This window comes from Coniophora puteana (assembly GCF_000271625.1).
Source record: "Coniophora puteana RWD-64-598 SS2 unplaced genomic scaffold CONPUscaffold_8, whole genome shotgun sequence".
Lineage (NCBI taxonomy): Eukaryota > Fungi > Basidiomycota > Agaricomycetes > Boletales > Coniophoraceae > Coniophora > Coniophora puteana.
Window position 1 is genome coordinate 1071390 of NW_006913060.1, and position 12480 is coordinate 1083869.

The 12480-nt window shown below is 54.2% G+C and overlaps 6 protein-coding genes across 6 annotated transcripts; 4 read left to right on the top strand and 2 right to left on the bottom strand.

Moving 5' to 3' along the window:
• Window positions 1-142: 142 nt before the first annotated feature.
• Window positions 143-2151, top strand: CONPUDRAFT_126241 (glycosyltransferase family 69 protein). Its single transcript, XM_007771948.1, has 5 exons — window positions 143-347; window positions 464-1219; window positions 1273-1602; window positions 1702-1888; window positions 1958-2151. The coding sequence occupies exons 1-5, from the start codon at window positions 264-266 to the stop codon at window positions 2092-2094; spliced, it is 1494 nt and encodes a 497-aa protein (XP_007770138.1). The 5' UTR covers window positions 143-263; the 3' UTR covers window positions 2095-2151.
• On the bottom strand, window positions 2152-4485 carry CONPUDRAFT_144945 (uncharacterized protein). The gene is made up of 8 exons (XM_007771949.1): window positions 4308-4485; window positions 4165-4245; window positions 4035-4108; window positions 3914-3978; window positions 3752-3864; window positions 3555-3698; window positions 3299-3502; window positions 2152-3239 (listed from the first exon to the last, which is right to left on the bottom strand). Exons 1-8 carry the CDS (start codon window positions 4374-4376, stop codon window positions 2301-2303), a joined length of 1689 nt encoding a protein of 562 aa, XP_007770139.1. The 5' UTR covers window positions 4377-4485; the 3' UTR covers window positions 2152-2300.
• Window positions 4486-5104: 619 nt separating this feature from the next.
• Window positions 5105-5563, bottom strand: CONPUDRAFT_155190 (uncharacterized protein; the record flags this gene model as incomplete). Its single annotated transcript, XM_007771950.1, has 1 exon — window positions 5105-5563. The coding sequence occupies one exon, from the start codon at window positions 5561-5563 to the stop codon at window positions 5105-5107; it is 459 nt and encodes a 152-aa protein (XP_007770140.1).
• Window positions 5564-5586: 23 nt separating this feature from the next.
• Window positions 5587-6707, top strand: CONPUDRAFT_138017 (uncharacterized protein). Its single transcript, XM_007771951.1, has 5 exons — window positions 5587-5709; window positions 5769-5847; window positions 5897-5949; window positions 6000-6088; window positions 6143-6707. The coding sequence occupies exons 1-5, from the start codon at window positions 5618-5620 to the stop codon at window positions 6439-6441; spliced, it is 612 nt and encodes a 203-aa protein (XP_007770141.1). The 5' UTR covers window positions 5587-5617; the 3' UTR covers window positions 6442-6707.
• A 460-nt stretch (window positions 6708-7167) lies between these two features.
• CONPUDRAFT_58236 (uncharacterized protein) lies at window positions 7168-7794 on the top strand (the record flags this gene model as incomplete). The annotated part of the gene is made up of 3 exons (XM_007771551.1): window positions 7168-7221; window positions 7293-7601; window positions 7660-7794. Coding segments are annotated over 3 exons (498 nt in total), but the record flags the coding sequence as incomplete, so codon positions are not given.
• Window positions 7795-9873: 2079 nt separating this feature from the next.
• CONPUDRAFT_126245 (acid protease) lies at window positions 9874-11459 on the top strand (the record flags this gene model as incomplete). Its single annotated transcript, XM_007771952.1, has 4 exons — window positions 9874-10217; window positions 10278-10447; window positions 10506-11300; window positions 11368-11459. The coding sequence occupies exons 1-4, from the start codon at window positions 10039-10041 to the stop codon at window positions 11457-11459; spliced, it is 1236 nt and encodes a 411-aa protein (XP_007770142.1). The 5' UTR covers window positions 9874-10038.
• Between the last annotated feature and the right edge of the window lie 1021 nt (window positions 11460-12480).

A 12480-nucleotide genomic window follows, 5' to 3' on the forward strand; every position in this document is an offset into this window, starting at 1 on the left:
GGCGGAAGACAGTAACGCGCTGGCTGCGGTGAAGCGTCGACTCCTTCATTTCTTTGCCTGTTGACCGTCGGGTTCCTAGACTTGCAGTTGGGCCTGCACATACCCCTCCTCCTTCCCCCTCCTTCCTTGTTTGTACGCTAAAGTCGGCAGCACCAAGTCTGCGACTGTTTCTCCCACCCCTCGTACAGCCGGCAGCCCGGAAAATCCTCAAACGCAAGGCCCTGTACAAGAAATAATCCACTCGGGAGTGTCGTTAGCCCACCATGATAGCACGACGCGCCCGTTCCCCGCTCCTCCTTCTCGCCGGCGTGCTCATAGGCCTCCTCCTCGGACGTGCTTTCCCTAACGTGCGTACACCACCCCCCTCTCGTATGATAGAGTTTTGTACTCAATGGAATTCCCTGGGACTTCGCACGTGTGCTGCATCTGGCTTCACAACCCACAATCGCAACGACGAAAACAGTACAACAGTCGTCTGCCCATCTTCGTCTCCCGCGTGACCTCATCCAACAAAGTCACCCTCCCCACCCTCGAGCAGCGCCGCCGCGTCCTCGACCTCCTCACCACCCTCACGCCCCACTACACCACCGAGTGCACGCGTAGCTCGCAACCTCTCTACGCCGAGCAGGTCCGCGAGCGCTATGCCTCGCTTATCGGTCACCAGGCCCCCTCGCGCACATCCAACTGGTTCTCGTCATGGGGCTTCTCAGGGCTCAACGACTCGCCCAACGTGGACGCCGCGACGCAACAGGCGATCATCGGGGGCAAGGAGCACAAGTACTTCTTCGCGATCAACCTGTACAACTCATTCGACGTCATCCCGGACCTGTTCGCGACGCTCTTTAGGGTCAGCTCGATCCTGGGGTACAACAACGTGTTCGTGTCGATCTACGAGAACGGCTCGTCGGACCAGACCAAGGCGCTCCTTCGCATATACGACGCGCTCTGCCGCAGCGTCGGGCTGAGGATCACGATCCGGACGTCGACGCGCACGAGGGGCGCGTTCAACCACCGTATCGAGTACCTCGCGGAGGTGCGGAACCAGGCGTTCAACCCGCTGCACGAGCTGCGGGACGCGCACAATGAATACTTCGACTCGATCATTTTCATGAACGATATTTTGCCCTGCGTGGACGACCTCCTGGAGCTTATCTGGCAGAGCAGGAGGAATAACGCGGGTATTACGTGCGCGGCGGACTATATGTACCACGAGGAGCTTGTATGTTTTGCATTTATCTCCCGTTTCAGCTTGGCGTCTAATCGTGCGCATAGGGTTCACCCGTGTTCTATGATAACTGGGTTGCACGCGACATCAACGGCACCGCACTCGAGAACGCTCCCTTTGAGACGATCTTCCACCATACCTCGTCCCAAGAGCGCTTCCAGCTGCACCTCCCCATCCAGGTCCAGTCCTGCTGGAACGGCATCGCTGTGCTGGATCCTGCTCCCTTCTACACGCCGCCATACGTTCGCTTCCGCATGGCCCGGCTAATGGAAGAAGAGTGCTCTGCGAGCGAGTGTTCGCTCATCTGCAACGACTATTGGGAGGCGGGTTACGGAAGGATTATGATGGTGCCAAGAGTGAAGCTTGCGTATGATCACGTATGTCTCCCTCTATGCGACCCCCCTCTCCCTCCTTCGCTATTCTATCTCATCTCTGATCTTTTTCTTTGACGACGATGGCTAATTTCATTTCTGCAGAGGGTATGGGACATCATCCACCCCTCGCGGCGCAACCTCTCCGCAATCAGAGGCTACGTCCGCCTCGGTGGCCTGCCCGACAACCCGCGCACGGATCCCCAAGATCGCTCGTGGTTCGGTCCGCACGACCGCCTGTTCACACCAGAGGAGAGCGAGGAGCTCGATTTCCAGGCCGGTCCTTCGCATGGTGCGTCCCTTCTCTCTCTCCCTCCAATTGTTTCTTGCTGTAAATTCTAACGATGACGATGTTATCTAGTGTGGTGTTGGGGATGGGACGGCGCTGGTGATCTCGATGGACCCGACGTGGACCCGATCTGGGAGGAGATGCCTGGTCGCTCGAAGGCGGCGGATGCGGTGAACGTTAAGCACTTCAGGAGTCTGCCTGGATACTAAAACTCTAGATAATATATACTAATGCGATGATTTACGTGGGTCTTGTACTAGATTCCCTTCCACATTTCTATTTTCTCGCGAGATTGTGTGATTTTCCGACAATTCAAGTGAGGGCGGCAAGCGATTATTGAGCTAATGAACGCGCGAGCCGCGAACGACGACACTACTGATACATTTTCACGTTTGAAGACAGCGATGCACCAACTTTATGTCTCCATCTTCACCTCCACCTCCGCGTTCCCATTATCGGCGCCAGCACTGTTACCCCCAATGCTAAACCACTCGTCATAATAAATACACTCCACGGGGTTCGTCGGCCCCTTCTCATGGCAGAAATCGAACACGGGGCACGCCCCGCACGGCGCCTGCGACCAACCAAGCCGGAGGCGCTCCTGCCGCACCGCGCGGTACACGAAAGCGCCGCCGGACATGTCGTCGAACGCGGACGCGACGCCATCGGGCGGGGAGGCTTCGCGCTTGAACTTGTATTTCGACTTCGAGGATTTCGATTTTAAAGATTTGGACGACTTTGATTTTGCCTTTGATTTTGCCTTTGACCTCCTCGACTTTGATTTCGAGCGGGGCTCCGAGTCGTCGCTGTCGTCCGAGTCGGATCCGGTGTCGTCTGAGTCTGAGTCTGCTCCGCGTTTTTTGCTTCGCGATTTGCTCTTGCTCTTGCTTCGCGATTTTGACTTCGCGCGTTTTTTACTCCTCCGCCCGGTGTCTTCGTCGTCGTCGTCGCCCGAGCCTGACGCATCCTCGTCCGAACCGCTAAGGGTGTTGCTGCGCTTTCTCCGCTTCTTCGACTTCGACTCCGCTCCGCTTTCCTCCCCGCCGGATTCATCGTCAGAGCGCGAACGCTTCTTGCCCTTGCCATTCTTCTTGCTAAATGAAGCTTTTTTGCGCGGACTTTCGTCCTCTGAGATATCCTCGGAATCTGACTCAGACTCAGAGGCGGAAGCGTCTCGGCGACGACGCTTTTTGTCACGCTTGACGGAAGACGACGCCTTGCGTTTGCGTTTCTTGGTCGACCTGCCGTCGCTGTCCGAATCCGAACCTGATTCCGAGCCTGAACCCGAGGCACTGTCCGACTCGTCCGACTCGTCAGCCTGGCCACCCCAGGTCCCAGCAAGAAACGCAGGGATCTACGAGAACGGAGTTTTTCGTGAGTGATTGATCGCAAAATAAGAAATTATATACGCACCTTCTCGATTTCCCCGTCCAGCTCTAGTACCTTCAGCAACATCTCAACATGCTCAACTCCCAGCTCCGTGTTGGCAATTTTGCGTTTGCTTAGGAAATGCTGGATTTCCTCCGAGGACGGATATGCGGGGGCCGCGCCGGGTGCATAGAGGCGGAATTGGTCTGGCCTGTCTTTATTGGTCCGTTTTGCGGGTTTGGGGAATGACTGTAATTATTAGGAAAATGTTCTGCAGAAGTCACGTTAAAATAATACGCACTCGTTCACGGATATAGTGTAGACATGCGGCCGAGAGGAGCTTGATGAATTCAGTGTCGAGTTCGTTGTCGGTGTACCATGGACCTCCTGTAAGCTCGACGCTGGGTTCGAGGTGGGCGAGCATGTAAATCTTTCGAGTAGGAAACTGTTCCAAAATATACTCAGCAGCGGGTAAATTTTGGAGGCATGAGCACGTACGCGGACGGCCTTGATGGATTTTACGAGCTGCTTCTGAACGAGGGACTTGAGGCAGCGATCGATGACCGTCTGGTGCAGTTCCGTCTTCGCCTTGAGATGCTTCGTCCATATACCTTCGTCGAGGTCAGTACGGAATTTCGACAATAGGAGTCCAAAACACACCTTCGTTAGCAGCCGCCTTGATATGACCGAGGACCATCGCTTCTTCGCCGCTCATATCCTTCGTACTGCACCATTATCACTTAGCCAGCATACCCATGACAAGTACCCTCCATATACGCACACGTCCATCTCCCGTTTCGCAACAGCCCGGAACGACAGCTGGCCAGCTGAGTTCGACATGACCTTCAGCAGCCCCTGCACGCATCCTGTCAGCACCTCTCGATACTGAGTGCAGCAGTGGCAGGGCGCACCGTGCCGAGCAGGAAGTTGATCGCCTCAGTCCTGGATTTAACATCTTGAACGAGCTTTTCGGCGTCCTTCTGGGTGAGGATCTGTAGAGAGCGTTCAACTCGTGAGTGCGTGCGGTGAGCTAAAGGGAGTTCTCATGTCCGACCTTGTCACTGTTGGCGAGCGCAGACTGATGGATCTTCTGCTCGACGGCATTGAGCTTTCTTGCAGACATTTTGCCTTGCGTCTTGAGGCCTTGTGGCCTGCCCAAGTCGCCGGGAGAGCGCAGAGGTGAGGGTCGGAAACTGGGATGAAATCAGTGACTCTGAGCGGATCAGGTTAACGGGGAATTCGCATTTTGGGGATGCCGCGTCTGGCGAGCTGTCCAGCTGTCCAGCCGCGGCGTGTGAAAGGGCGTGGGAACACAAAACTCACCAACCTGTGATCTAGTCGTGTTAGCCACAAGTAGATAGATAGCCCCTGTCCTTCGTATTTGCCCTTTTCTCGTTATTCTGCTCCTTCCTATCCCTACGCCTTCGAGCGTACAGATCATATCTAATTAGAACTGCTACTGGCGCACCTGTTCACACTATGAGGTGATAGAGCTGCCGCAGCTCGCCGGATTGGATCTGGGAGCACAAGCACAAATCCATGTATTTCAAGCACATAATCCGGTAGTAATACAGGGCGAGCGAGGTGATACAAGAAGGCGAGCTTAGACGCAGCTTGTGATCAGTTGAAAGACGGTGCTGGGGGACGGAGGGCGCGTGATTCCAAGCTCTGGCAGGGCACAGGGATGAGTAACCGACGCGAGCCCAGACTGGGCTCAGCGCCTCCCGAACGTGCGTGTTTATTTGGTGCCAGTAACCGAGGTTGTGAGGGCGTGGTTTTCGGTGAGAGAGTTGCTCGCTGGCGCGTGCGTAGAGCATGACGAGAGCCCAGGACTGAGAGCTCGACGTAGTCTCAGACGCGGATGGCCCAACCTGCGAGTGAGATCGCTGTGGACGAAGGTCGACATGCGGGGGTGCCGACTTGCATCCGCCCAAGAAGCTGCAGTGTGTAATACACATGTGGCGAGCGCACTTGTACGCCGAGCTGGGGTGCGACCAGAGCATTTGGGAATACAGGACTTGGGGGCTGGGGTAGCTGTTCTTGACAGCGAGACGAGTCCTCAAGTTCTTGCGAGCTGTCGTAGTCGCCTTCGCGTTTGACGTCGATTTCTCGGATCTGAACTGAACAGCTGGACTGGAATGCGGGGCGGACGGCTGGACCCGTGGCTGAACGTCGAACGGGTGGCCGGACGGGTGGCTGGACCGCTGGACGACTGGACGACTGGACCGCCGGAAAATGCGGATTCCGCGTTATCCTCGAGCGGATGAGTCGCGTCTGCGTCACGTGTGCAGCGGCGGAAAGTCCATGCATATGATTTGCCGACGTTGTTTCCGCCCCTCGTCATCTCCTCTAGACCCATTCGTCATGGCAGACGAACGCTCTCCCCATCCCGCGGAAGAAAGACTCGCATCGTACTTCGACAAGAGCGCAGAGATCGTGCGAGGGTATGCTGGGCGGTGAGCAGAAATCGGTGCCGCCCACGGCTGCCTTTGCTAATTAAGGAGCTCATATATAGGTTTGAGGACAGTTATGAGCACGTCAAGCCGGCGATGGACGTATGGAACGAGAGCTATAGGAAGTATCCGGTTATAACGGTATGTGATCAACGGTTTCTCATCAGCAGTAGTTTATAATGCGTTACAGCTCTTCGTCACGCTCTTTGGATCCCTCAGCCTCTTGCCAGTGCTCTCATTTCTGTACGCATGCACTCTATCCCGCTAAACGTTTCTGCTAACAATGACGATAGGGGGATTACGGTGTTCACCATCGCTACTCTCGCTTTCGTAGCAGTCTGCTCTGTCGGTGCTGCCTCCATTGCTTCAGTCTTCTTATTCGGTATGCGCATACACCCACCCCTAACGCTCATAGCACTCACAACCAATCCGTCAGCCTTTGTGCTTCTCTCCCTTCTCTCCGGCTTGTTCCTCTTCTCTATCCTGGCGACGATATTCGGTGTGGTTGGCTACCTCACATTCCGGCTGGCCACTCTGATCCGCGCTGACGGCCGCGCCGGCGTGCTCGAATGGGCCGAAGAAACCAAAGGCCATATTGCACGCGGACGTCAGCTTCGCGCGAGAGAGGCTAGTCCAGCCAAAGACCAAAACCAAGCCGAAGACAGCGAGGGCTCGGAGATGTCTCACGTCGTCGTCAAGCACGACCCCGATGCCGACGAAAAGAGGATTGATTAGGGAGTGCTATGCCCTCCTATTCTGGTGCCTCCTCATTGTTCGCAGCCTGGGCTATGTTCTCTTCTATTGTCATTTTATCCTCGTTCTCGAATGTTAACGGACGCGGTGTACAGTATACTTGTACTCAATAACACTTCTGGCATTTAATGCATTCTCATTCCCGCATTGACACACTTCAGGTACAAAACTATATCGCCGAGTGCTTCTCAGTACCTTGCACATGCATCGAAAACGTTGTGGTCGTCAAAGTACGGGGTAATAATCCGGGGTACAATTCACTTATAACGCCGCGGTTTCCGTCTTGAATGACGCCGATGATGATCCGCCTTTGCCTTTTGGCTTCGACAGCGACGCATTAACCGAGGTAATGGCTCATGTTCGGGAACGACAACACATATAATATAAGCCGCGCCTTTTGTCGTGGAGGCATCACTCGACACCAACACCATGACAAGCACCGTAGCAGTTCTTGCATTCGCCGCTCTCGCTGCCGCTCAGGCAGCTAACTACGCTCAGGTATGCTCTAATGATTGCCCAGGTCATTCGAAGATGCTGACCCCTATTAATTGGTAGTGTGGTGGCCAAGGCTGGACCGGCGCCACTACCTGCAACAGCGGATGGACTTGCACCGCTCAGAGCGCTTATTACTCCCAGTGCATCCCCGGCGCTAGCTCCAGCTCCAGCTCCAGCTCCTCCGGTTCGGGCACACCCACCTCGACTGCTTCCTCTTCTGGACCTACGCCTACGCTCATCCCAGGCCTGAGCTTCATCCGCGCCGTCGTAAGCCTTTTCTTCTCCACTCTTTCCAACGACCCCTGAATACTCAATGACAATCACCTACGCATCTACAGGAAGACCCCAACTTCCACCAATACCTCCAGGGCGAGGTGGCCAACAACGCCTCCACCGCCGTGCTCGGTTCCCCCGACACCGCGGGCCTGTTCAACGTCTCAACCGACGGGCAGCTCATGTGGAACGCGCCCGCGGGCTCGAGCACGTGGCTCTACGCGCAGGTCGAGCCCCGCGCGAACTCGACCGTCATGAAGCTCGGGATGAGCTGGGGCACCGAGCCCGCGTCCGGCTCCGCGGCGGGCACGTTCATCTTTTCCGGGGACACGCTTGAGTGGAGTATTCCGACCATCGATCGGCCGCAGACGAACGTGAGTTCTTCCTTTTCCCTGGTTAAGCGCCTTTGAGGCTGATCCATGGTTTGGGCAGGCGTGGCTCGTGTGCCCCGACACCGACGGGAACAAGCTGCTGTATATCAACCTGGGCAACTATGACTACGAGACGCCACCTGGATGTGCGGATGAGACAATCCATGCGTACACCGGCCCTTACCCGAACTCATAAACGGTTTGGCTTGGGAGTGCATAAGCAACTTAGTTAGATAATGGGGCCATTGGGTCTCTAGGGTGTTGAATGTACAGTTGATAGGTTATATGGAAATTCTTCGGTTTAAGAATTGAGCGGCGTAAATCTACCTTAAGTCCCGGCAGCTCTACCAGAATACTTCGTCTCTAAGACGAGAGCCTATAGGATAAACCAGTCTCCTCTTTCTTCTTCTCACCACCCCAAGGACCCACCGAGAAGCCGTTCCACCTCAATAGCGTAAGGCTACGATCACCGTTATCAGAGCCAGACGGTTGTCTGCAGCACTCAGCACGATTTCGAAGTGCACCATGCGTACTGCCACTTCCATGTCCGACTAGTCCACATATCCTCGGGCCATTCTCGCCGCTGTTGGCGAAATCACGTTCAACTTCCGCGCATTGCCTCCGAGCAGACTTTGTCGCACCTTCAAGGGGAATATTTTCTTGAGTAAGAAACGCCTGTTCATGAGTGGCGAAGAGTCTACGTGGACTCTACACCCTCATTAGTACGTTTCTTCTACACACGGACTTTCTCTGAAGTGTTGAAGGGTACGAAGCTCATTTTGATTTTGCGTCGAATCTTTAGAAAGACTCTCCTACATAGAGGTTTCGGATGTTACCTACGTCAATACCGGTTCCTCGGTAGACAGCTTTTACCCGAGTCCGAAATCACAAGAAACGAAGGATGAAGGGGGCTCAGAAAGAGCATGTGTAGCCATCTGTCATACTTGGCATATGTCCTCCTAGCACAGAGAAGTGGAGCAAGATAACAAAGGGTAACAAATGGACTTGATTCGCAAGCGAGTCTCTAGCCTCGTTGGTTGATTGTTGCATGTCGAATTATCCACAGCGGGAATAGCCCGATAAGTTCTCGGGACTTATGGTGGAAATATTGAAGACGTATTTTAACTTTGTTTTGCAGGAAAAGCGAGACTTATTTGGTACTTAGCGGGGAGATATTTTCTGATCAAAATATCTTTGATAACCAAATTGGCCGTGTCAAGTGTAAATCGCCAAACTTTATTCAAAATGCGTCCCTGGTAAGTTCCAAAATAAGTCTCGCTGTCCTGGCAAATTTTTATTAAACTGCATCCACAAAATTTCCACAATAAATTCTGAGAACCTATTGGGCTACTCCCCCTGTGTATCCTCGATTATCCCGAGGACGCGCTGACCAGAGACTAGAGCTCGAGGTAACCGGAGGGAGAAACGACGGAGCGCTAGTGGATGCGCGCACGATGGGCATGTGCCACGCGTCACGCGGGAGACTGATTTTAGCCCGCGGGGATCTGCACCGTTGCCATCACTGAACAGACTTTCGACGACATTTTCGACTCGAACACACGACAGTCTCGACGTTATCTGCTTCTGCCATCCTTACATTTACCGCATGCTACAAGCGTTATCGCAGGTGAGTGAGCCTGAACCGCGGGTGGATGAGCATGAAGCCTCATGAAGCGCATTGCGCAGGTTCGGTGATCTGAGCAATGCAGTCGAGGAGATCAATGACTGACACTCGACAGATGGCAAGAAGAAGCTCCGTCTCTAGATCTCACCTCTGATTTGCCCAAAAATATGGCAACAGATGGCAACCGCTAGCATGGCAGTAAGCACTCGGTTGGGCTTCTTCGATGACCTCATTAACAGAAGACCGTCATCTTGTCCCAATGTTTGCAGTCCTATGTACAAGAGTCTTGTTGGAGACTTCAAGTTCCACCAAAAGAAAGACGCGAGCGACATCTGTTAGAACAAGAAGTTGCAACCCGTATCGTTTGCACCATGCACATGATGTTCTCCCATACAGAACAATCGTCGCATATTGCTGTGGAGCCCCACACGCATCATATTGTTGCGGTCGGTCGGCTAAACACCGACCTTCAGTCGCATTCCTTGTGCGACAATCTTTGACCATGTCGCTCGGTTGCACTTTAACACTTTTACCCAGCAAACGGTGCTTCGCTGTGCTTCCCGGGCGCTGCCAAGAGTTGAACTCGCTCCAACAACGCCTGCTTCGTCCGCGTGGTTTACTGCGGTCACTCTCATCCATGCTGGCACGTCTTTGACTTTACAGCTTACAAACCTCGCAAGTTCGCATAAGGCTCATATGTAGAGCTGGATCCTCGAACAGTATAAAAGGTCGACGGTTTCTTCCCTTAGCTGTTCAGCAGCACTCCTCTGCATCTTCCGGTGTCCACTTCTCTTGCACCTTCGCACTTGTATCATCATGCGTTTCACGCTCGCCACCGTCGTCGCCGCCCTCCCCTTCTTGGTTGAGGCTGCCCCCGCTCTCCAGTCTCGGGCTCCCTCCACCAAGGTCCCCATCCAGAAGCGCTCGACGCTCGCCCACGCTGATGGTTCTGTGAACTTCACGGCAGTCAAGGCTCACGTTGACTCGATCAAGGCGTATGTCTCTTATTTTGCTCATGTTAATCGTGTACAGTCCTGACATGCCCCGTCTAACAGTAAATACGAGCGCGGATTCGCTGCCTACGAGAAGAACACCGGGTCGGCTCACCCTCTTGCTTCCAAGAGCGCGTCCAAGCGTGCCACCGGCAACGATGCCTTGACGGATGACAACAGCGAGCTCTGGTACGGCAAGATCTCTGTCGGCACTCCCGCTGTCGACTACACCGGTATGTACCTTCTCTTTCACTGATATCATGCACACTGAGCTAAAAAAAACTCCTGTAGTCGACTTTGACACTGGCTCATCCGACCTCTTCCTCCCGGGCCCTGACTGTGACTCGTCCTGCTCTGGTCACACCGCCTACGACCCCTCCAAGTCGTCCAGCTCCTCTGACGTCGGCCAGACCTTCTCCCTGTCGTACGGTGACGGATCCACCGTCTCCGGCGAGCAGTACACCGACACTGTTGCCATCGCCGGTCTGACCGCCACCAAGCAGACCCTCGGTGCCGCCAAGCAGTACTCGACGGGCTTCCAGTCCTCGCAGTTCCCCGCTGACGGTCTCATGGGCATGGGCTACCAGGCCATCTCCTCCTACGGCGCCTCCCCCGTCTTCAACACCCTCGTCTCCGAGGGCCAGACCGACGCCGGCGTCTTCGGCTTCAAGCTGACCAAGGACGGCGCTGAGCTCACCGTCGGCGGCACCGACTCTGCCTCCGTCTCGGGCGACTTCACCTACGCTCCCGTCACCAAGCAGGGCTACTGGCAGTTCTCCGCCGACGGCCTCAAGAGCGGCAAGGGCTCGATCGCCAGCTTCGACGCGATCGCCGACACCGGCACCACCCTCATCGTCGGTCCCCCCGACGACGTCGACAAGTTCATGACGAGCATCGGCGGTACCGCCAGCTCGGACTCGTCGTCCCAGGGCCTCTACACATTCCCCTGCGACAGTCTCCCAGATATCTCGGTGACCATCGCCGGCACCGATTTCGCCATCTCGTCAGATACGCTTAACCTCGGCGCCGCGACGTCGGGCGGCTCGGACTGCATTGCTGGTATCCAGGGCGAGGACCTCGGCCAGGGTAAGCACCCTCGTCCATCTCCCTCTGCCCTACTTCAGCGATACTGATCTTCGATCTCTTTTTGTAGGCTTCTGGATCCTCGGCGACGTCTTCCTCTCGAACACCTACACCGCGTTCGACTTCGACAACAACCAGGTCGGCTTCGCCAAGCTCGCCTAAACGCGTTTTCTTTTTTCTCTGCAAAAGAAGAAGACCCTGTAAACGACTCAGCGGAGCTTCATCGGCCACCTGGTGTGTAATTAACGACGACAAGACCCTGTAACCTGCTCAGAGGAGCTTCTCGTTACTACCTGTTTATATATTTAACGTTGTATTTACGTGCTTCCTGTTACGTGTTGTGGCATGTCCCTTTTGGTCGATACCTGGTGTTGACTTTAACGAAGAGATGTTTTTGCTTTGGATTACTTACTACCTTGTGTGACGATAAGTTCATTTATCTTGCTAAGTTGGCTGGTTTAAATGGAGCGAGCGTCTCGATCGTAATTTCATCCATTCTTACAAGGCATGTTCTCAGACCAGCTCTTTCTTGATGAACTTGACGTACGCCAACACCAGCAGCATCCCCCCCGCTGTGGCTGCGAGGACTTGCGAGACACTGTCTTTAGTGTACAACGCGGGACACAGATTTTCATCCGACTTAGCCAGTTGTCTATCAAAGCTTTCGTGTGACTTGAACGTGCGGATGTTTCATACCAGAATATTCTGATCAAAGCAAGTCATCATTCTAAGAAGCCCTATAGCGAGACATTGCTCGTAGGTAGCACCGTAAAAAGTCTTGGGAGAATACTGTAGCTACACGACCTTAAGTTCGTCACGCATCACGCTTGGCTGGTCTTGCGAACTTAGGACAGTGTTTGTCACTCATCACAAGGGTTTTTGGACCTCAATATGTGACAAAAAAAGTAGAACGGCTATGGGTCTGTTATCTAAGTGTGTCATGCTTTCAAACATTTAACTGGTGTTTAGTAAACCTCTAATAGCTACGAAGAAACCCGAATGCGTCCACAATGACCATACTCATGCTGCGGGAGTAAAATATCGAGCCCTCCCTGAAGATACTAAGGTACATTGAGTTTAAGTCGTTTTAAGTTGGGTATTAAGGAGGCACAACGAGTGTACGGTTATGGCACCATGGTTAGAGTGCTGTAAAGACACTTACTGGGCAAATGAGAATCCAGTG